At 48.5% G+C, this 24,218-nt stretch overlaps 1 protein-coding gene across 2 annotated transcripts; it reads left to right on the top strand.

Annotated features, from left to right (window-relative positions):
* LOC147999463 (chymotrypsinogen B) lies at positions 1–23,987 on the top strand. Of its 2 annotated transcripts, none has more exons than XM_087596669.1 (7): positions 1–572; positions 21,510–21,613; positions 21,702–21,781; positions 21,886–21,964; positions 22,171–22,351; positions 23,278–23,411; positions 23,767–23,987. In XM_087596669.1, exons 1-7 carry the CDS (start codon positions 485–487, stop codon positions 23,926–23,928), a joined length of 828 nt encoding a protein of 275 aa, XP_087452795.1. In that variant the 5' UTR covers positions 1–484; the 3' UTR covers positions 23,929–23,987. The 2 variants fall into 2 exon arrangements, with proteins under 2 accessions (XP_087452795.1, XP_087452796.1); XM_087596670.1 differs by lacking the exon at positions 1–572 and adding an exon at positions 19,103–19,312.
* Positions 23,988–24,218: the final 231 nt, after the last annotated feature.

Below are 24,218 nucleotides of genomic sequence, written 5' to 3'. Positions count from 1 at the left end.
GAGAGAGAGAGAGAGAGAGAGAGAGAGAGAGAGAGAGAAGAGGCCAGCCTTGAGCACGTGGAGGGGGTGGGGAGAAGGAATGGGGAGAGAGTGGGGGCAGGAGCAAGAGGGAACAAGAGAGAGAGGAGGGGGCAAGCAGCCCCTTTTATAGGGTCAGGCACACCTGGTTGTTGCCAGGTAACTGTAGGGCGGAGCTTAGACAGAATGCCAACACCTCCCACTAAGGATCCTCTCTGAGTGACATCCAGAGGGGACTTGGAGGAACTGGATGGGAACCAGGAGGTGATCTTCCCATTGTCCCTTGCTCCTCACTTGCACCTGACTCCTGTATTCTGAACTGGAGAAGCTGTTTGAGGAAGGCCTGGGGCCGGCACCTCTTGCCCAAGGTGTCAGAGTGAGGAGAAACAGCAGGTTCAGGCCCTCCCCATTCCATCCTCCCACAGCCCATCCCCAGCCTCTGCGGAGACCGGCCTCAGCCCTGACCATGGGTCCTGGTTCACATCTGCTTCCTCTCCATTGTCTCTGGGTCGTTGTGGGTGAGGCAGCCACAGTCGTACGATCCCAACTTGCTGGTAAGCGTGGTGCTGGGCTCCTTCTGTATTTCTCAGAGTTCTTCATAATACTTTTTATCTTCTCTGAAGAATATTAGATGTTCTGATGGTATGGAGTTTGAGGCTAAGGCTGCCTGGAAAACTTAGTTATTAAGGTCATGAAAACAGCCTTGATTCGGGGTGGAATTTGTGAAAAGAAGTAAAACAAAAGGAGAATGGCCAGAGGAGAAGCAAGACACCTTGAAGATTGCAATCAGGCCAGAGTGTTAGCATTTAGTCTAGGCTCCGCCCCACTGTTACCTGGCAACAGCCAGGCGGGCCTGACTCACTATAAAAGGGGCTGCTTGCCCCTTCCTCTCTCTCTTGCTCTCTTGCTCTCCCTCCTTACTCCTCTCTCCCCATTCCCCTCACCCTTCTCTCTCCATGTGCTCATGGCTGGCATCCCTCAACTCTATCTCTGCCTTTCTCTACTACCCTCTGCTACCCTCTCAACTCCCCTCCCATGCCCTGAATAAACTCTACAATATACTGTTGTGTGGCTGGTCCCTCAGGGGAAGGAGTGTCTCCGCATGAGCCTGCAGAGGCACCCCCTCCCCCCCACACCATTCCCTCACACCATATCTCTCCTCCACCAAACATATTCCTTCTCTCCTTATTTTTATAAAACACACGCACAAAAAAGGCATACTCTGAGCTGTGTTTTATAAAAAGATAAGAGAGGAAGGAATATGTTTGGTAGAGATGCCGTAAGATGTGGGGGAAGGGGTGTGCCTGTAGTAGCGTCTCCTATCTCTGTCACCAAACACCGGGCAGCGGAGTTGAGAGAGAATGTGATGTGGAGAGCTGGGGCGGGAGACTGAAAGCTGGGGTTAGGTAGGGGCAGCCTCTCAGCAGTGTCCCAGGCGGGGCGCAGAAGCGCAAGGGGGTGGGGCGAGACCTGCTCCTCCCTCCCCCCCCCCATCAGAGCAAGAGGCTACAAGCCGCAGCAGGGCAAGAGAATGAAGCGGGTAGGGGAAAGCCAACGGATCCCTAGCAAGAGAGTTGTTTTTAAAGTGCCAGTTAAGTGGCCATGTAGAGATATTGCTTGCTGGGTACTGTGAATTAGACCTGGAAATGCCCCATTAGTAGGGACAAGGTGGTAAAGACCAATCCATTGGGTGTGGAAGTTATTAAAAATGTTCCTACCAGCATCTCGAGAACAAAATTTAATAATAAACAAGCAAACAAACAAACCAGCCAGGTCTAGACCCATCGATCACTCAGAGGCTAGTGTCTCAGTCTGAGTCCAGGACTCACGGGGGAAAGCAGTCTGCCTAGGCTAAGGTCTTCTCTACTGCAGCAAGAGAAAACTCCATTTCTGAGGTTAGGGGACGGGTCCCCCAAGGGTTAGAGGGTCAGTGAAAAGACCAGTCATAAAGGCTGGATGTCTCTGTCCTCAAGGGCAGCACAGGGGTGGCTCCAAGCTCAAGAACACTCTCTGGGACCAGGGGATGTTTGGGCTGACCAGCGGGGGAGGGAGGTTACCAGTTCTCTGCAGTTTGAGGGGTAGGTGTAGCGATTGATGGCTCTCCATGTGGAAGCGGTACGAACCTTCAAGTTTCTAATCCGAGTTTTATAAAAATACGAGGGAGAAGGAATATGTTTGATGGACGTGTAGTCAGGTGTGGGGAAAGGGGTGCCTCTGCGTGCCCATGCTGAGGCATCCCTTGCCCCTGAGGGACCAGCCATACGACACAGTATAGTATAGAATAGAGTTTATTTAGGGCATGGGGAGATGTGATTCCGAGGGATATGACACCCTCTTCTGGCTCCTCAAGCACTGATACTCACATAGGCATACCCACACATACACACTTTATTTTTTTTTCTTTTTTTCGGAGCTGGGGACCGAACCCAGTCATACACACTTTAAAAAAGAGTTCAATCTTAAAAAATGTTTATTCTTCGAGAATGTCATATGATGTATTTTGTTACTATCCACCCCTTTCTCAGATCCCCACTCCCGTACACCAACAGTGCCATTTTGTAAAAAAGTCCCAGCAGCTCCAGAAGGCTCTTGGATCCAGAGTTAAGGACGCGTATATTATTATTTCTATAGATTTTTATATACAAATAAATGTAAAGTGTAATTAATATAAAAACAGTTCCCTCCAGGCGAGTCCCAATGTTCCTTCTGGGGGAGGTTGCAGTTCTGAGATGGGGCTGCCACCTGGTGGTCAGTATGAAAATTGCACAGTCATTTTCAAACCCAGCTCTGTACCTTACCAGAAAGAAACAGGTGAATTAATTTTAATAATGTATTTGCCCCAATATACTCAAATATTACCATCCCAACATTAAACCACTTGAATTTTGTTTTGAAATTATGGATATCATAGCTTGTACGAGAATTCTTTGAACCTGAGTGCAATTTGTATTTCTAACACATCTCTCTTTGCAAGCTAACGTTTCATCCAATACACTTGCTCTCTACTTAATTATTACAAAATTTACACTTGAAAGGCAGACTTGAGGTGGTTGTGTTGTCTAATGTATTCAATCCCAGCACTAGAGAGGCTGAGGAGGGAGGGGAGTGGGGTTTAGTTGGACGCAGATTACCCTGAGTTCAAGGGTAACCTGGGCCTGGAGAGATGGTTCAGGAAGCAATTAAGAGCATTGGGCCCTTCCACCAGACCTGAGCACCCACGTGGGGACTCACAACTGTCTGTAATTCTGGTTCCAGGAGATGTGATGCCCTATTCTGAAGTCAAGGCCAGTCTGCGGCATGTAGGCTTGAGTTACAACACGAACCTGTCTCAAAACAGAAATACAAAAACCCAAAGAAAAGAAAAACCAGACTCATATTCCCAAATTCAGCCAAATACACGTAACAGCTAGGGGATAAAAATACTAGGTACTGTGTGCACACACCTGTAACCCCAGCACTTGAGAGGCAGGTGGAATTTCGTGTGTGTTTGAGACCAGCCTGGTTTAAATAGTAAGTTCCATGACAGCCAGGGCTATATAGAGAGACCCCCATCTCAAAAACAAACAAACAAACAAACAAACAAACAAAAAAATCCAAAAAACTAAAACCAAAAATCAAAAAAACAAGCCAGTTAGGGGCTGCCCTGATTGACCTGCCAGTTTCCAGTCAGTTCTTGTTAATCAGGCCTTGCGCCTCAGTTCCCTCACAATGGATCTTGCAGGAGGTAGGTAGGCCTAGCTGCATTTTGGGGCAGCAAGCCTTCAGCTGGCCATTCTGAGTAAGAATATTCAGCTGAAGGGTCTGGTCTTGAACAAGGTCCCACCTCCCTCCTGTGCCCTCAGCTTCCAGCAATTAGTTTGTGGAGAACTTAAGGATCTTGGTCTCTCAGACTCCAATGTCCGACCATGTTGAAGCCTGCTTTGCTTGTCTGGGTTTCTGTTCTCTCTCTCCCCCCCCTCCCTTCTCAAGCTTGGAACTTCAGATTTTCCTGGGAAGTTTCCTGTCGGTCTCAGGTTACTTCCTTTGAAGCTTGAACCGTGGCTGTGAGTCTCTGAAACAAACCACACAGGACTATGGTAGGACTCTGGGCTGGCATGGCTGACTGCCTATGACTCCAGGAGCCCTCACTTTTTGTGGGGGAAGTGTTGGTAGCCCAGGTTTAAAGTGGCAATGAGCTCATCGGATCTTCCATTGCTGAATCATGATAGGTTTTATTTATTTGCTATTTCCGAGACAGGGTCTCCTCTGCCATAGAACTCAGAATGGCTTCCTGCCCCAGCCTCCAATGTGCTAGGACTGAATACAGGCACAGACCACTATGCCCAGTGAGGACAGCCCGCTGCTGGGATAGAACTCATCAGAGGGTTTTAAATATCAGGAGTTTGAGAACTAGTTGGGAGAGAGTAACTAGGAGGATGGTGGCTCTGTGTGGTTGTTGTTAAAGGCTTTGGAAAAGGGCCAAGAAGCCCAGTGTAATAAACGGACGATTTAAAATGAAGTGTGAGGGCTGGAGATGGCTCGGAGGTTGACAGCATCAGTTGCTCTTACAGAGGACCCGGGGTTCAGTTCTTGGTGCCCACTTCTCAGCTTACAACCATCTGTAACTTCAGTTCCCGGGCCTCTGTCGCCATCTTCTGACATGCAGGGGTACTTCATGCAAATGGGGCACAGACTTACATGCAGTCAAAACACCCCCATACATAACATTTTTAAAAATTAGGAATGAAGGGTGAGGGCGGGTGAGGGCACAGATGTGTTTGCAGGGGCCAGACAGCCTGAATCTGATCTCGGCCTGGCGTTTTTTTTTTTTTTTTTTTTTTTTTGGTTCTTTTTTTCGGAGTTGGGGACGGAACCCAGGGCCTTGCGCTTCCTAGGCAAGCGCTCTACCACTGAGCTAAATCCCCAACCCCTTGGCCTGGCGTTTTTGTTTCTTTTTATTAATGGTTCATTTTCAGTATGAGGTGCCCTTCGAGTTCTTCAGAGTCACAGACAATCAGGAGGCCCTGGGTGCCTCTCTCTTCCCTAGCTGGCAGCTCATGCTTGTTTGTCTCAGAACTCGTTGGAAAGTTACAGGCGGTCTGATGGCCTCATATTACTCACTAGATAGAACTTGCATCCTAATAAGATGGGGGCTTGGGGAAGAAGTCCAAGCCTATGGGAAGAGAGGACAAGAATTTCTAAAAATCAGGGGATTTTAAAAACCACTGTCACCAAATGCACCAAATGATGAGGCGGGCACCCCACACTGCAGGATGGTATTACTAAGGAAAGACCAATAACTAGATATTGAGTTCCTTTGAGAGTTGCTTAAAGCATTGCCTGTATGGTCTGCGGCCAAGCATGACTTCACTCGCTGCCTGGATCGGTGCCTTGGGAAGGAGCTGAAACAATGGTTGGTTCCTTGCCCTTAGCCACCCACCCAACCTCAGTTGCCCCGCTCTATGGTTTTAAAATAGAAAGTGGGTTGGACCTGACACCAAGGCCTTTTGAGAGCTGTCCTGGCTTTGGTCCACCAGTGACACCTGCCTTCCACGTTCACTGATGCCAGAGGGCTTATTCCAGAAAGACCCCAACAGCAGTATAGGAAAAACTCCTTCACTTCCCCAGTCGCTAGGGTGTGTTACAGAGCAGAGGACCTTACTTCCCACAGGACGCGATCCTGCGGCCATTCATTCAATCACACCGAATGCCTTTTATCCCACCCGGCACTGGGGAGGTAGAAGCAGGTGGGTCCCTGAGTTCAAGGCCAGCCAGGGCTGCACAGTAAGACCCGGACTCCTGAAACCCAAACCCAACAATAACAAAATGTGCACTGGGGACACATGCAGAGGCATGGGACTTCAAGGGTGGCCAGAAAGACACAGTAAGACCCTGTGTCCGCAGAACTCTGGGGCACCTCCCTCCCATTTGTCCTGGGTGTCCTTCACGTCAGCCAGACCTGGATATGTTCTGTCTACCGCATAGGTAGCCATAGACTGCCATAGGTCTTCCCAACTCCTGCAATCACCACTCCGAGCTAGCGTCCTGGAAAGCAGTGGGCTTGGTTATGGGTAGGGGCCCAGCAAACAGTCCTGAGGAAGCAGCGGGGCTCATCATCAGTGCAAGCTCTCCAGGCCCCCAGGCTGGCCCTAGCCTACAGACTCGGACAGTGAGGGGGTAGGGGCGCTAAGCACTACATCGCAAGTCCTGTGCGTGTGTGTGCGCGTGCGCGCGCATGTACATGTGAGTGCAGGATCCCAGAGTCCAGAAGGAATCACATCCCTTGGGGCCGCAGTTACACACACTTGAGAGCCACCTTACATGCGTGCTGAGAACCAGATTCCTCTGGAAGAGCAGCAAATGTTCTTCCCGCCATCTCTTAATGACTTTAATCTTTTAGGTGCTCAGGTTTGAAAATTGCTGCCCTTCATAGAAACAGGGTTCCTACTTCCCTTAGTGAGCTTTTGAGTAATTGTATCAGGTTTTGAGAGCTTGTTACACTCTCCCGTGGACTTGGGGTCGGCTGCCTGTGAGTCTGCTTTCTTCCTGTTGAACTCTGCAATCGGGCACCTTTGCCTTCTGAGTGACCCCGATCTGCCTCCCAGTCTTCCGTCTGACAACGCCTTCTTCAGGCTTACTGCAGATGAATCGTGCCTTCCCAGCCACTGGCTGGAATAGTCTCATTTACTCACCTGACATTCACCTTTATACTAAAAAAGACTGGGGGTTTAGCTCAATGGTAGAGCGCTTGCCTAGCAAGCGCAAGGCCATGGGTTCGGTCCCCAGCTCCGGAAAAAAAGAAAAATAATAAATAAAAAAGACTGTGTTGTGCATAGAGTTTGGTATTTTAAAAAATTTTTTGATTCAATGTGGTTCCTTTAGATTTTTCTATATATAGGATACACATGTATATATCCTATATATGAGTATATATATATATATATATATATATATATATATATATGCACATTTTGAGACAGGGTCTCACTATGTAGACCAAACTAGCCTTGCAGAGACCTATCTGCCTCTGCCCCCCAAGTGCTGAGATTTAAAGGTGTGTGCCACCACGCTCACTTTTGAGGCAAGTTTTTAAAAAAATGTTCTGAGATTCCAGTTCTACAGAACTTTTTCTAAAAAGATTTATTTTATTCAATTTATATGAGTACACTGTAGCTGTCTTCAGACACTCCAGAAGAGGGCATCGGATCCCATTACAGAGGGTTGTGAGCCACCATGTGGTTGGTGGGATTTGAACTCAGGACCTCTGGAAGAGCAGACAGTGCTCTTAACCGCTGAGCCGTCTCTCCAGCCCATTTGAGTTGTTAGAGCTGGGCCAGTGCATTGATCTGACATGAGTTATCTGTATACTGGAAGAGGCTACTGGGAGTCGGGTGGAAAGGGAAGACAGGTCTGTCTAAGAGGTAGGTGCAGGCAGCCCTGCGGTAACACGGTCCAGGTAAGCTGCTGAGTTCTTCCCTCAGAGGCAAACAGGTACTGAGAGTTTGCATGGATGGGAACCTGAGAGAAAGCATGTAAAGATGTCAGGGTCTGGGATGGGGCAGGACCATCGCTTTCTCTACGGCTGTGAGGATCTGGACTATCTTAGGAGAGCTATCCAACTATTGTGTCGTACAAAACAGCCCAGCAGGCAAGACTTTATCAATGGGAGGCTGAAAGCTTTTTTATACTTCATGCTTTAAAGAATAATGGGACCTTCAAAGAACGTTTTAGGGTCCTTCAGGGCACTGTGATGAGGGTGGTTTCAGTCCGTGTCCAGAAATGGAGGTACCCCAGACTCTGGGCGAGCACGTACTGAGTGAAGTAGGGAGTCTACTGAAGACACAACAGAAAACAACCTTTGAGGACCCAGACTGCTCTGGGCCATTTCAGGACAGATCTGGTGACTGAATGTCATGAGAGACTCTGGAGTTTGTCTCTGGGAGAAGAAGAGGCAGCAAGGTAGGACCAGAAAATGGATGAAAAGATATTTATCATAGCGACCACAAAGGCCAAGAGGAGTATAAATCGAGTTCGTCGGAGCTCGCCATCAATCCCAGTGAGGTGGTCCGGGGATTGGGCCAGACTGGAAAGGGTTAGGTCACATCAATAAAGGAGTAATTTTGACCCCTGTCACATCTGGAGTCACCCAAGGTTCATCCTTAGAAATGGAGAATGGGGGAGCCTGTATGGCCTCAAGGCCCTGTCAGTCTTCAGACACTGCACCTCTTTCCTCATCCTGCCCTTTACAGGTGAAGAACAAGGGTGGGGTGAATGGGACATTCTTGGGTGGAGCTGGCCTGCTCTCACAGTGAGAGGGACATTCTTGCCTTCGGTGTGCCTCTACTTTGTAGACTGGACATGGCCCCAGGGGAGGATTGTAGCCCAGGGGTTTGGGGCACTCCTGGTTGAAAGACTGACTTAGTCCTTTTAGACAGGACTGGGTGATTGCTAGAGAGCGCACTGGGATTTCCTGGGTAGCGCCTGACACAGTCAATTGCTGCAGCCACACACAGTCAGTACTGGGAGGCTAGTCAGTGGGGAAATCGAGTCAGGCATGTGACATCCTTCCCACAGCAGTCTTGAAAGGCCTAAGCCACTACCTACAGTCCTGGGCTAAGAGGTCTGAGTCATTTCCTAAGGACAAGTCTCATTGTTGAATCAGTGATACAGTGGTGTGCCAGGAGGTGGCAGCATTCTTGATCCAAGAGATTTTTATTTTCCTTAACTTTGTTATAAGGGACAATAAGTGCCCCATCCCTTTTTAGAATCTAGGGGTCAAACTGAGGCCAGTTCTGTTTATTTGTACGACTACACTGTCGCTGTCTTCAGACACACCAGAAAAGAGCATCAGATCCCATTACAGATGGTTGTGAGCCACCATGTGGTTGCTGGGAATTGAACTCGGGACCTCTGGAAGGGCAGACAGTGCTCTTAACCTCTGAGCCATTTCTCCAGCCCCCTCTTTCCTTCTTTCTTTCTTTCTTTTTTTTTTTTTTTTTTTTTTGGGTTCTTTTTTTCGGAGTTGGGGACCGAACCCAGGGCCTTGCACTCGCTAGGCAAGTGCTCTACCACTGAGCTAAATCCCCAACCCCTCCTTCCTTCTTTCTTAAGATGGGGTTTTGTGTAGCCCTAGCTGTCCTGGAACTTGCTCTGAGACCTCAGAGATCTGCCTGCCTCTACCTCCCCGAATGCTGAGGCCGTGCCACCACCTCTAGTCTTTTTGTTATTGTTTTCTCCACACCCCACCCCCACTCCACCCCTAGCTGAGGACAGAACTCAGGCCTAGCACTGAGCCAAATCCCCAACCTGTGGGGAAGCCTTTTTCTAGAACAGCCTTTTTCTAGAAGCCTTCCTCTTAGAACAGGAAGACTGGCTAGGTAAGAATATGCACGAACATCTTTATAGACACTGGCGCTGTATCCTCCCGCTCTGAAGGACAGTTGAAAAGGTTGGGTGGGGAAAAAGAGAGGGGGGTTGGAAGGAGGGAAGAGAATCCTAACCAGGAATGCAGCTTTGCCTCAGGGGCTGCTTTCAGGCAAGTTGCACTCTTTTAAGCATGAGAGGCTTCCAGAAGAGTCATCCTCAGCCTCAGCCTTACAGAATACAACAGGTTATTCTCTTAAGTGTCATCAACGCATAAAGGGGAAGTAAGGCTTTCCACAAGGTTCTGAAGGAACACCTCAGATCGTACCTGGTGAACAATGGTCTAGACTCACTGCATAAGAGACTTCCGGTGGCAATGGATTATAATAAAAATAACTTATACTCTTAAGAGACCAGTACCTTTTCTGGACTTTGAGGTAACTTAAGAATTAGGACTGGCGGGGTTGGGGATTTAGCTCAGTGGTAGAGCGTTTGCCTCACAAGCGCAAGGCCCTGGGTTCGGTCCCCAGCTCCGAAAAAAAAAAAGAAAAAAAATTGTAAAAAAAAAAAGAATTAGGACTGGCATCCTACTGTATACTCAGCCTGTTTGATGTGCCTCTGAGAGAACAATGTAACAGTCCAACTTGACTGGCTTTGGACTCTGGCTTACCTCCCCTTTACAGTCTGTAATCTTAAATGATGTATTACATGCTAGTGACTCAGGGCCCTAGTAATGATTTGCCAAAAGCAACAAAATGGAGGTTGAAAGCAATCCTGCAGAGCGGACAACCCCATAAACATCACACATACAGCGACCGCTTTATAAACAAAGATGTCTGGACTAGTTGGAGTCAGTGACTTGATAAAAACCTGTAAAACTGTTAAAGGTTAAGGTTTTCCGTGAAGTACCCCTCATTCCTTCCCATGTGATGCTTTCCGTGATGTCCATCAATATAGAGAAAAGCCATTTGCAAGGAACACTGAAAGGTAAAAGTTTTACAGTTGCCCCCCCAGACACAAAGTTTAGAGCAGAACAGGTTAGGCCCCAGAATTGTATATTCCAGGAAGAATAGGTAATTACATTGGCCGGTACAACAGCTTTCTCCCAGGAACTAGCTGATCATTAAGTTAGATTAGAATCTTAGAGAACAATCTTGAGAAGCAGGAAGCAGCTTCTCCCAGGAACTGACGGACCATAAAGTTAAACAATCTTGAGAAACGGGAAGCTCCTCCTTGTGATTTTTCACTGGTATTCTCGACATTTTCCTATGACACCCTCCCTACCCCCTTGGGTTGCGGTTTCTTCCTTTAAATTCCCCTTGTCTTAGCTACTAGGGGTCGAACTCCACTGCCCCTGCATGGGATACGAGTCTCGACCCCAGTGCACTGGTTCCTATCGATAAACCTCATGTGATTACAGCAAAGATGGTCTTGTGTGAGTTCTTGGGGGGTCATGTCATCCCGAGACTTGAGTGAGGGTCTGTCTCCCTGCTCTGGGGGTCTTTCAACACATGTGGACAGACACAGCTACAGGGACAGATCCAGTCCCCTATGACAGTCAGGGGAGGATGGTAGACACGGGATGTGAGGTAGAGAATGCAGATCTGGACCTGCTGTTGGTTAAATGAGAGCTGAACACCTACCTATATGCAGACAAGGCCTGGCTCGAGTGGTCACAGCAGCCTGAGTGAAAGACTGGAAACCGTGATTTTGCATGGTTGCACTGTATTCTGTCTGGGCCACCAAATGTGCCAGGATTGACGAGTCCAAGGTGCAGGGTTCAAGGGTCAAGACAGATATAAAGGATGTCAGAAAACCTGCTGGGACTAGGGTACGGCTTTGTGAGGGGCTAGCCTTGAAAGCAGAAGGGGCGAGCTTGGTGGCCAGCATGCACATAAAAAGCTGGGCTCTTTCCTATAACTTCAGATCCATGCATGTCATAGCTCATTTTCTCATCTGATCTGGGAGTTCCCTCCTACTCGCTGTTCAGGGAAATTGCATTCAGCCATAGCTCATTTTACTGTTAGTCGCTTTCCCCCCTCAAGATATGGTTTTCATGTGTAACAGCTCTGCTGTACTGGAGCTCTTTCTAAGACCAGGTTGGCCTCAAACTCGGCTCTGTCTGCCTCTGCCTCCTGAGTGCTCTAGCTTAGGGAGTATGCCGTCCATCGTACTTACCTAGACTAGTCACTCACTTTTAAATGGTAAATCTTTCTAAACCTAAACTGTGTTATAATTGGGTTAACATAAAATCTTAGTACTGGCACTGTCTTTCTCTCTGTCTGTCTGTCTGTTTGTTTTAAAGATTTATTCATTTATATATAAGTACACTGTCGCTCTCCAGACACACCGGAAGAGGGCATCAGGTCTCATTACAGATGGTTGTGAGCCACCATGTGGTTGCTGGGAATTGAACTCAGGACCTCTGGAAGAGCAGTCAGTGCTCTTAACCACTGAGCCATCTCTCCAGCCTTGTTTGTTTGTTGTTATTGTTTTTTAATTTCTGGATTGCTAGGAATGAATTTCTGGTATGTAGAAAGTGTGAGTGTGTATTTCTTTTCTTAAGTTTAAAAGTCAGAATCAACTATCTTTAAAGGTAAAAATCCAGGGGCTGGAGAAAGGGCTCAGTAGTTAAGAGCACTGGCTGCTCTTCCAGAGGACCCAGGGTTCAGTTCCCAGTACCAACAGGTTGGCTCACAACTGTCTCTAATTCCACTTTCAGGGGATCCAATGCCCTCTTCTGGCCTCTGTAGGCACTGCATGCACATGGTCCACAGACAAAGATGCAGGCAAAATACCCATTCATATAAAATATTAAAATTAAATCCAGTGTGGATTCCATTTATAATTCTAATGCATAATAAAAAAGCTCAACTTCATGATATGAAACAAAGCTTCAAATTACCATCTTTCAATTATGGGAAAATAGGGTCTTACTATGTAGACCCGACTGGTCTCAAACTTCGATCTGCCTGTCTCTGCCTCCCAGGTGTTGGGATTGAAGGCGTGCACCATCATATGGAGACCACTGAAGTCTAATGGACTGTGGTGGTTTGGATGAGGAATGGTCCTTATAGGTTCATGTGTTTGAATGCTTGCTCTCCGGTTGGTGAAACTGTTTGGTAAGGATGAGGTGTGTCACTGGAAGTGCGCTTTGAACTTCCAAAAGCCCACACCACACTTAGAGTTAGCTTGTTCTCCTGTGCTGTGTCTCAAGATGTGAGCTCTAAGCTACTGCTCCATTGGGAAAGCCACCTGCTGCCCGCTCCCTCCTCTCATGGCAGCCATGAACTGTGAGCCTCAAATCTTGTGAACACCAAAAGGCAAGGTGACAGCTAATACTGAGGCAGTGCTATATGAAGAGGAAGCAGAAACAATTTCTAAAATGGATTAAGCACATGGGAACTATAAAAAGCAAGAAAACAGGGTTTTCTTTAAAGTTTGTGAACTGTAACATTTGTGAGTTACATAGGCACCTTAACCATTTTTTTTTTTTGAAGGACAATTCATAAAGTATTAAGAGGAAGACAGGGGGCTGGAGAGATGGCTCAGAGGTTAAGAGCGCTGTCTGTTCTTCCAGAGGTCCTGAGTTCAATTCCCAGCAACCACATGGTGGCTCACAACCACCTATAATCAGGTCTGGTGCCCTCTTCTGGCCTGTAGTTGCATACATGCAGGCAGAAAGCTGTATGATGTGTTCATAATAAATAAATATTTTTAAAAAAAGAGGAAGACAGAAACATACAAAAATAGTTTTCTGGGGAACAGATTTTTTGGAAATAGACATGCATGTGTATGTAAACGCCTACAGGAGAAAGAACAGGAGCATGAGAGACCAACCCTGCACAGCACAGCTCTATTCTGCAGTGCTCACCGAGTCAGAGCACAGCTCTATTCTGCAGTGCACACCGAGTCAGACCTCAGCTCTATTCTGTAGTGTACACCGACTTCCTTTCCCTCTAGATCTGAATTACCTCAGACCTTTGCATATTTATATAAATAATGCTTTAGAAAGTCTCCAGACCCAGAAGCAACATTGCCTTTTCTTTAGTGACCAGGTAGCTCAATAACCATGGTCACACCAACCTGTATGAGGCAGCTGTAGAGGGAAACGGGCTACGTGCTACTTTAACATCCATCACATTTTTCCTTTGGATGCATGCTAGATGGGAAAGGTACTGTTTCTTAAGTTTTTTTTTTTTTTTTTTCTATTTTTCTGAGCTGGGGACCGAACCCAGGGCCTTGCGTTTGCTAGGCAAGCGCTCTACCACTGAGCTAAATCCCCAACCCCTTTTTTTTTTTTTTTTGGTTCTTTTTTTCTGAGCTGGGGACCGAACCCAGGGCCTTGCGCTTCCTAGGCAAGCGCTCTACCACTGAGCTAAATCCCCAACCCCTGTTTCTTAAGTTTAAAAGTCAGAATCAACTATCTTTAAAGGTAAAAATCCAGGGGGCTGGAGAGATGCAATTATCGAAGGTGAGAATTTCAAATTTCCTGTAGCTACTGAGCTTACATAAGCAGATTTAAAACCATTTGTGTTTTGTGGTCTAGCCTTACATATAAATGTCTGAGGTACTGTCTGTATATGGTTTACATTTCCTCTCAGAATATTCACATCATTCAAGATTTTAAAAAGTTCACTGTGGATAGCAGATATAGATCAGTGGTTTAAAAAGAGTCTTGCCGGGGTTGGGGATTTAGCTTAGTGGTAGAGCGCTTGCCTAGGAAGCGCAAGGCCCTGGGTTCGGTCCCCAGCTCCGGAAAAAAAGAACCAAAAAAAAAAAAAAAAAAAAAAAAAAGAGTCTTGCCTAGCACAGTAAGACCCTAGACTTGATCCTCAGAAGCACAAAATGCCAAAAGCTCATGGACACGGAGCTGGGTGTATCTATTTACAATTGGACCAGGATATGTATGTACTGAAATACACACTCTTTTTTTTTTTTTTTTCTTCTCTATTTTTTGGAGCTGGGGACCGAACCCAGGGCCTTGCGCTTGCTAGGCAAGCGCTCTACCGCTGAGCTAAATCCCCAACCCCTCACTGAACTCTAATATCCAATTCTAGTCTTTTCTCGCCAGTCCCACTAACATCTAATCCCCTATGGGAACTTCACGCTTACCACATTTCTATACAGGAGGTTCCTTTTCCTGTTTTCACGACTTATCTACACTGGCTGGTGGCTATGCTGTGTTCCTTCTTACGACTGAATAGTGTTCGATTGTGTGTTTATTCTGTATTTTATGCATCCAGCCATTCATGGGTTAATTGGCTCTCTTGGGTTATTTGTGTGTGAACAGTGCTGCTGTGACCTTCTGTCCGTCCATCCGTCTGTCCGTGTGAGACTGTTTGCCCAAGTCCCTGCTTTTGAGGATTTTTTTCCCCACGCAATTGCTTGGTCATTAAACGACGCTATCTATTTTTAGCTCTCTGGGAGCTGTGAGCTCTTCCTCTGCAGCTGCTCTGTTCTCAGTCCTCTCATCTCGCCAGCATTCCTTCCTTCCTTCCTGGGTTTTTGCTTGTTTGTTTGTTTTTTAAAGACACTCTATCAACAAGCTACATCCGCAGACCCAGTTTTGTGCATTAAATTATAGGCTAGTCATGGTGGCTCCTGCGTCTAATTCCAGCCTGGAATTTAAGGCCAGCATGGGCTACATGATAAATTCTCAGTCAGCTTGGGCTACAAACGGAGACCCTGCAGGCTTCCCATTAGTCAGGAAGTGACGCCTAATGGGGCTCTGCTTTGCCCTTGGTTGCCTTTGCCCTCGATGGCCTTTTCCCATCTTTTTGTGAATTTATTGGGCTACCCTGGGCTATGTCGTGAGTTCCAGGCCAGTCTGAGCTACAGTTGGTCTCTGAAAGCAAAAACAAAAATCTTCAATAATTGGAAGAGGATTTCTGCAATCTGGTTGAGACCTCGAACTCACAGCAATTCTCCTGCCTCCGCCTCTAGCGTGTTGGAATTACAGGTGTGAGCCACCATGTCAGAACTGAAAAACATTACTTTAAATTCATTTTTATTGGGGTTGGGGATTTAGCTCAGTGGTAGAACGCTTGCCTAGGAAGCGCAAGGCCCTGGGTTCGGTCCCCAGCTCCGAAAAAAAAGAACCAAAAAAAAAATTAATTTTTATTTCATGTATATGAGTGTTTGCATGCATGTGCAAGCAGCATGTGTGTGTCCGGTGCCTGCACGCGTGTTACAGATGATGATAACACGTGTACATTGGGAGCTGAACCCAGATCCTCTGAAAGAACAGCAGTGTTCTTAACTGCTGAGCCATCTCTCCAGCCTGGAGAAAGCATTATTTGGAGAGTCACCACAGGATAGACAGATAGAGGAGAGTTCTAACAAAGCTATTGTTACAGAGGTGGGCGGAGCTTCTGGGAGCGGGGAAAGGCTAGTGAACCACACAGGAGCATACACCTACAGTAGCATTCACCTGATGCTGAAAGGGACAAGGTTAGTAGTAGTTACAGAACACAGAAAGAATGGGTAGTAGAGAGGGCCTCCGAGAGAGAGAGAGAGAGAGAGAGAGAGAGAGAGAGAGAGAGAGAGAAGAGGAGAGGAGAGAGTCACCTACAGCCCTCTCGAGCCAGAGAATAAAATCCCCTTTTCTCCTGAGGCAAGCCAGTCTGGTTGAAGTCTTTTACCAGCTGAGAGTCGAGAATCCCAGCATAACAGACCCTGTAGAAATTGCCTACAGAGACAACGCTCTCTTGTTTCCAATGAGGATGTTAAAATAGGAGTGAATCATGACGAAAGCCCTGTGCATATGGACCTGGTCCTCCCTGAGCAGCAAACCTGCAGTTTTCTAGGAATCTCAAAAAGGAAGAAAGGAAAAGAAAAGAAAGAGAAGAAAATCCCATTTACAGTAAGAGACGTGTCCCAGCTCCCCTGTGCAACCCTTGTGGCCCATGGCTTTATCTTATCAGATTGCAACCTTGTCCAAGGTATCCTGTAATCTTCCTTATCAAAAAGAAGATAGAGAGAGAAGAGAGACTCCACGGCAGCCCTTTGGGATGTAACCTAGAGCCTCCTCTCCTGTCTGGAACCAGACAACCCTCGTCCTCCAGTCTGGGATGTGTAGCTCTCACAGAAGCCAGGCAAAAGCCAATAATGTGGGGCCTCCGCTCTGGAAAAATCCCCTCGGCACGGAAGGTCCAAATGGGGCCACCTGCTTGGAAAGGCGGACAGGGAAGTATAGCATTTGCTGGCCTGGAGCTGAAGCCAGGATTCCTCACATCAAAGTACTAAGAGTCACACCCTGGGCAGCTGCACAGACGCTACAATGGGGAAAAAGCCTTAGCACAGCTGGGAGAGCGGCTGGCCCAGGGTCTGCAGGACCCTCCAGGGTGACCTGACTCTTGCTCCAGCTGCTGGAGGGCTGAACGTCCTGGAGGGACATCTGCTCACACTGAACCTGAGAGTTAGAGGCTAAAACAAATTCAAATGAACAGCTCTGCTTAGGCAGGCTGATGGGCACGCGTCCCCATGACTCAGACCCAACTCCACTACTGTCTTGCAGACCTGACGACCAGAGGGCCTCAGGGCCTTAGATGAGGTCTCCGACTATTCCTGCCTGCTTTCTTTCTTTCCTTTCAGCATTGTGGTTCTTTTTTTTTTTTTTTTTTTTTAACACATGATCTCCAACCCAGGCTAGCTACAAACTTGCTATGTAGTCCAGGCTCTAAATGCTTTTATTTTTATTTCTCTCTCTCTCTCTGTGTGTGTGTGTGTGTGTGTGTGTGTGTGTGTGTGTGTGTGTGTGTGTGTCTGAGTCTGAGTGTGGCTTTGTGTCCAAGAATGTGTGCTTATGTGTGTACTCAGAAGGCAGAAGAGAGGGTGTCAGATCCCCTAGAGTTATAGAGCTACAGGGGATGCAAGTCACCAGACAAAAATGCTGGGAATAAAACTCTGGTCCTCTGGGAGAAGGGCAAGTGCTCCCTAACCACTGACCCACCTCTCCAGACTCTTACTTATATAATAGTTGAAAAGCCATAGTTGAGACTGGGGATAGTCCACAGGCTACCCTTGATCTGCAGGTCTCTGTGTCCACAGTGCTGGGATCATAGGCATGTGTTACTGTGGTTGCTCTGCTGGCTTTGTGTCACCCGGCTGGACTGCAAGGCCTGTGTAGCACCCTCTCCAACAGCTGCAGATCCTCTCCTGCCACAGAGATCCTTAGCCTGTCCCTCTGCTTCTACTTCATAGTCTCATCGAGGTAGTGTCCCCTCTGGTCTCTGGGTCTCTGCCCACACAGGCAGAGGCACCATTTGCTTGGGAGCCTCCGCCTGGAATGGTGCCTGGCCACAGGACACAAGGGACTTGCATGTGTGCTTGTGGAGAATATGTTCAGCTGTACTTCCTGTCAGTGTGTCCCTCACGCCAGGCTCGGCCCCCTGTCTGTGGCAGAAATTGAGCTTTATTTTACAGAAGTAAAGCTCTGGGCCGGTGTGATGGCTCGGTGGGTGAAGGAGCTTGCGGCCAAGCCAGAAAACCTGAGGCTCACCTGCGAGGTAGGAGAGAACTGACTCCTCCTACAAGTTGTCCTTTGACCTCCACATGTGCACCATGCCATGTGCGTGCGCCAATCCCCATAAGTAAATGCAATTTTTAAAAATGTGTTGGTGTCCTGCCTGCATATCTGTCTACCCCTCACATGCATGCAGTGCCCAAAGAGACAGAAAAAAGGGAGTCAGACTGGAGAGTAGCCATGTGGGTGCTTGGACTCAAGCAAACCTGGGTCCTCCGGAAGAGCAACCAGTGGGTTTTTTTTAAGATTTATAAAGGATTTATTTATTTATTTATATGAGTACACTGTAGCTGTCTTCAGACACACCAGGTGAGGGCATCAGACCTCATTACAGATGGTTGTGAGCCACCATGTAGTTGCTGGGATTTGAACTCAGGACCTCTGGAAGAACAGTCAGTGCTCTTAACCACTGAGCCGTCTCTCCAGGCCTGCAACCAGTGCTCCTAATCCCTGAGTCGTTATTCCAATGCAGTAAGTAAATCGTTTTGAAAAGAAACTAAAGTTTTATACAAAGACAAAGACTGTCTCCTCTTTTTCCTCTTCCTCCTCCTCCTCTCCCTCCTCTTCCTCTCCTTTTGAGACAGGCTCTTATGTAGCCTAAGCTAGCCCTGAACTCACTCTGTAGCTAAGGGTGACCTTGAATTCTGACTCTCCTGCCTCCACTCTGGAGTACTTCGATTGTAGTGTACACCAGCACGTCTGGTGTGTGAGGCGGTGGGAGCTGGACCCAGGGCTCCGTGCGTATTAGGCTCCACTGACCACAGCAGTCTCACGGGGGTTACTGTCCTGTTACTATCGGCAACATTCTTGCTTCTCCTCTCCATACTTAGACTGTTTGGTTGGGACTGGAGACAGGGTGATCCTTGGATAGTCCCGACTTTCCATGTAACCCTGTGTTTTAGATGAGTGAAACGCATTTGTGGTCATAGACCATCGGCTCACTTGGAGCCCCTCCAGCCACCATCTTCTTTGAATTTATCCTGGGACTGCCTTCAGTTAAGAGCTGGGGGTCCTTTCTGTGTCATCAGGATGGGCACTGGGTCTCCTGGCCCACCTCCCAGAAAGTCTGCATGAGCTCCTCTTCCACAGGTTTCTTGTCCACATTGTCCACACTGCCACTGTTCATGGACACTGTTAATCAGGGCACCTGTCCTTTTCCCATGGCCTGGGCATTACAGGCCAAGAGCCAAGCAAGACTGTAATAAGGCGCTTGGCCCCCACTTGCATCCAAGGTCTCTGGATAACAGGGAGGAGAGCTCTCGGACCTTCCTGGTTGGACAGGGTCATGGGGATTGGGCAGGGCTTGAGGACCCTAGGGGACATAAAAAGAGCCTCAGAGTAGGCAAGCTTCACTCACTCCCTTGACCAGCACCATGGCATTCCTTTGGCTCGTGTCCTGCTTTGCCCTTGTGGGGGCCACCTTTGGTAAGTGCTGGGGCTCAGCTGACCCAGCCAGGCACCATCAGAGGGGAAGAGGGCAGAGGGGTTATCCTGAACTAGCTGATCCCCTGCCCTTCCTGTTTGAATATCATCTAAGGACCAGTACCCTGAAGCCTCAGGGAGGACAGGGTCCTCCCGGGACTTTCTGGGCTTATGCCCTGCTTCAGGAGCAAAAAGACATGCCGGGGTCCAGCTGTGGTCTGTAGATCCAGATGTAGATGAGGTAGGGGTAGCCCAGCAGGAGCTGGCTGGCAGATGCTAAGGATTTCGCTTTCTTTCTGTTGCTTGCTTTTATGTTTTATTGTTTGAGACAGGATCGCACTCTGTAGCCCAGGTTAGCCCAGAGTTTATTGTGTACCCCAGGCAGGTTCAGACTTAGAGCAAGCCTCTTGCCGAGGCCTCCTGAGTGGGTTAAAGACTCACACTACCACCTCCAGTTTACTATTTTGCTTTCCATTTATATAAAGATGAAAGACAAAAGGGGCTGGAGAGATGGCTCAGTGGTTAAGAGCAATGACTGCTCTTCCAGAGGTCCTGAGTTCAAATCCCAGCAAGCACATGGTGGCTCACAACCATCTGTAATGGGATCTGATGCTCTCTTCTGGTGTGTCTGAAGACAGCTAAAGTATACTCATATCTAATAAATAAATAAATCTTTTTAAAGGGTGGGGGAGATTAGCTAGAGGTTGGGTACACGCCTGTAGTCCTAGCGTTTGGGAAACAGTTGCTTCTTGCAGAGATGGGGTCTCTTGCAGTGCATCCTGGTCCTCCTGCCTCTGTCTCCCCTACGCTAGAATTGCAGGCCTGTGTCCCCCATAGGCATCCCTTGTCCCACTGCCATTTTTCTTTTATTGTTGTTGCTGGCTTTATCCTGAAACACCGTCTTACCCAGTTGCTCAACCTGCAACTCCTGGGCTCAAGCCATTCTCCTGCTTCAGCCTTCAGAACATCTGTGACTGCAGGCATTTGCTGCTAATCGAGCTAACCCAAATTCGACTGAGCTCCCTCCCTTGTCCTGTTGAGTCATCTCTCTTTAGGCTCACACAAATACACTGCATATTTATACGTCCATAAGCAAAGAGCCTTAAAATTACATACACAGTAGTCGTCTGTGTCAGCTTTACAATATGCTCTTTTTCCACTCATAAAGTGGGAGATCCAGCCACGTCGCCATGGAAACCCAGCTCACTCACTTAAACACACTCCGCTGTGAGAACACGTCACTCCCGTTTCTCATTTTGTGGCTGGTATAAAAATAGTTGCTTGTGACTTTACGAGGTATTTCAGTCATCAGTGGAGAATCTTGTCCGTTTCCTAGTCTCTGTGCTCAAGAGAGGCAGGTGCTAAGCCCTTGAGCCGGTCAGAGGACTTCCAAAGGAGAGAGGCTGGTCGCAGGGGCCACTGGACAACCAAACTGTGAACGTCCGTCAGCCAGTGTAGCAAGCGTGTCCTGGCATGTCCGAGACGCCTGACCACTCCTGCTGCTCTCTCTCTTCTGTGATGTGTTTTTTCACGGCGTAGATTTAAGGTCCCCCTTCTCTTCCTCTTCTCTTTCTTTTCTGTCTATCTTTTTTAAATTGAGACAGGGCCTCACTATGTAGCCCTTTCTGGCCTGGAACTCTCTATGTAAATCAGGCTGGCCTTAAACTCAGAGATCTCTCCGCCCGTCTCCTGAGTGTTGAGGTCAAAGAAGTACACCAACACACGTGGAACAAAGTCTAATTTTTTTTTTAATTAAGGAACAAAGCTAGGCGGTAGTGATGTCCCCCCACCCCCACCCCTTTTAATCCCAGCACTGGGGAGGCAGAGGCAGGGGATCTTAGAGTTTGAAGCCAGCCTGGTCTCCAGAGTGAGATCCAGGACAGCCAGGGCTACACAGAGAAACCCTGTCTAGCTACCGAAATAGGCAAGTGCCACAGAAATGGCCAGCCTGGAGGTTGAACCAGACAGCCTGTTGGTCCAGTTCGTTTTCTGCTCCTTCTCCTGTGACACACCTGGATGGGGGCAGCTGTGCCTCTCTTCATCCCTGGAAAGATAACCAGGGTCAGCAGGCTCCGTGTGAGAGACCCCTGAGCCAAGAGGTTTAAGGGGAGCCAGATGTTTCCAGGGGAGGTGGTGTGGTCTCAGTGGGGTCCGGAGTCGGCTGAAGCGTTCTACAACATGGCTACTATTCCCTTCCCAGGCTGTGGAGTCCCTACCATCCAACCCGTGCTGACTGGCCTGTCCAGGATCGTCAACGGAGAGGATGCTATTCCCGGCTCCTGGCCCTGGCAGGTGTCGCTGCAGGTGAGAGGAGGATTCTGGGAACATGAGTGCCTGTACTGGTGGTGCTGTCAAGGTGGGACCCGCTAACCTTCCTTTTCGTCCTCCCCAGGATAAAACTGGCTTCCATTTCTGCGGGGGCTCCCTCATCAGCGAGGACTGGGTGGTCACTGCTGCCCACTGCGGGGTCAAGTGAGTCCCAGACTGTGTTGGGGTTCTGCTTCCAGCTTTATTCGGGGATGGGGAAGGGAGCAGACTCATTCCTCATCTTCACCCCTGTGTGTCTCAATACCTAGGACCTCCGACGTGGTGGTAGCTGGAGAGTTTGACCAGGGCTCCGACGAAGAGAACATCCAGGTCCTGAAGATCGCACAGGTACACAGGCTGCTGGATGGGGGAGGGGCTCAGCCCACAAGCTGGGGGAGCAAGCCCAGGAAGGAGATGCCCTTGGCGCCTTAAAGGACAGGAGCACGGTAGAGCTGGGACTGGTCTGAGAAGTCTCTTTCTGGGTCTGTTCTGATGGGGCCAAAAGGAATGCACAGTGTGCCCCCAAGCCTTAGTTGAGCTTCTTGTCCCCACAGGTCTTTAAGAACCCCAAGTTCAATATGTTCACTGTGCGCAATGACATCACTCTGCTGAAGCTGGCCACTCCTGCCCAGTTCTCTGAGACTGTGTCTGCCGTGTGTCTACCCAACGTCGATGATGACTTCCCTCCTGGCACTGTGTGCGCCACCACTGGCTGGGGCAAGACCAAATACAATGGTGAGTGTGGCCTTGCTCCAGTGGGAGCTGTTCTTGGGTCAGACTGCCCAGGTGGCAGTGACCCCCCACTGTTTGTCTGTCTTTCTGTCTCCCTTCTTTTTTAAAATTTATTTATTTATTTATTTATTTATTTATTTATCATATGTAAGTACATTGTAGCTCTCTTATGACACACCAGAAGAGGGCATCAGATCCCATAACAGATGGTTGTGAGTCACCATGTGGTTGGTGGGATTTGAACTCAGGACCTCTGGAAGAACAGTCAGTGCTCTTAACTGATGAGCCATCTCTCCAGCCCCATCTTTCCATTTCTTTTTTTTTTTTTCTATTCTTTTTTTTTTTTTTTTCGGAGCTGGGGACCGAACCCAGGGCCTTGCGCTTGCTAGGCAAGCGCTCTACCACTGAGCCAAATCCCCAACCCCATCTTTCCATTTCTTAATTGAAATCTGTTCATTAAAGCTAAGCAGAGTGGCACACCTTAATCCCCAGTACTTGGGAGGCAAAAGCAGGCAGAGCCCATGAGTTCCAGGCCAGCCAGAGCTACATAATAACACACCGTCTTAAATTTTTTTATTAACTGGCAATTTATCAAATTAACAATTATTATGTGTCAATTAAGACAAATTTAAAACTCATCCAACACAAACAAAGGGTTGCTGATAAAATGGGGCCTAAAGGAATCCCTCTGCTCAGCAGGAGGAATTCTCTCTGAGTCCCATAATGGGTCTCTTAAGACTCCAGGCTCCCAGGGTGGGAGCCATGCTCTCTTGAAAGAAATCTTACACACCCACTACCCATGGCCTCAAGGTCCAGGCCCCGCCTGTGGTAGAATCTGACAGAGGCTCTCCTGCCTGAAAGGACCCATGGTGATATCCAGTAGACTGGGAGGCCTAGGGAGCCTGACTCCATTCCCTGTATCCCTGCAGCCCTCAAGACCCCTGAGAAGCTGCAGCAGGCCGCCCTGCCCATCGTGTCCGAGGCTGACTGCAAGAAGTCCTGGGGTTCCAAGATCACCGATGTGATGATCTGCGCAGGCGCTAGCGGCGTCTCTTCCTGCATGGTACAGCCTCCCACTCCCGACCCACTCATAGACTGCGTAACCTGGTCAGGCTAGCGGGGAGCACAGAGCCCGGAAGAGGATGGGCTAAGGCTAAGAGACACTCCTAGGAGGCACCTCTGCCCAGACTGGCGCTGTACTGCGCATACGGAACCCACTCTTGTCCCCAGCCCTGTGAGCTGTGTGTGTCTCTTCCTCACAGAGGGAAGATATGGGTGTAGGTCCCCTCTAGGAGTACAGGAGCACAGCTGGGGCTGTCAGTGAACCCCAAGGAACTGCCCTACACTTTGCCTCGCACCTCACCAGGTGCAGGTACCCTTGACAGGCTCGAAGACAAGTCCTTTACCTTTCTCTGCAGGGTGACTCCGGTGGCCCCCTCGTCTGCCAGAAAGATGGAGTCTGGACCCTGGCAGGCATTGTGTCCTGGGGCAGTGGCGTCTGTTCCACTTCCACTCCTGCTGTGTATTCCCGAGTCACAGCCCTCATGCCCTGGGTTCAGCAGATCTTGGAAGCCAACTGAGTCCGTGGTTCTTGCCAACCCCCCTCCGAGCATCTACAATAAAAATCATCTAATTAGAACACTGACTCTCTCTGTGTCTTTGTGGTCCAGGGGACATGAGACTGAATTATCTCTGGCATCTATCAAGGGGACAGGTTACTACTGGCCTCTCTCTAAGCTGCTTATACCCTGATGGCCCTTCTTTCTGCCTCCCCACTTCTTAGAACTCCACCCTAGGTCAGAACTCAGGCTACTTCTATTAGAACCAGCTAGACCCTGCTAGCATTCTGTGGAGGGCCGTAGTCCTTGGT

Source organism: Rattus norvegicus, chromosome 19 (genome assembly GCF_021556685.1).
Source record: "Rattus norvegicus strain SHRSP/BbbUtx chromosome 19, alternate assembly SHRSP_T2T, whole genome shotgun sequence".
Taxonomy (NCBI): Eukaryota; Metazoa; Chordata; class Mammalia; order Rodentia; family Muridae; genus Rattus; species Rattus norvegicus.
This window is presented reverse-complemented; position numbering and strand designations above follow the sequence as displayed.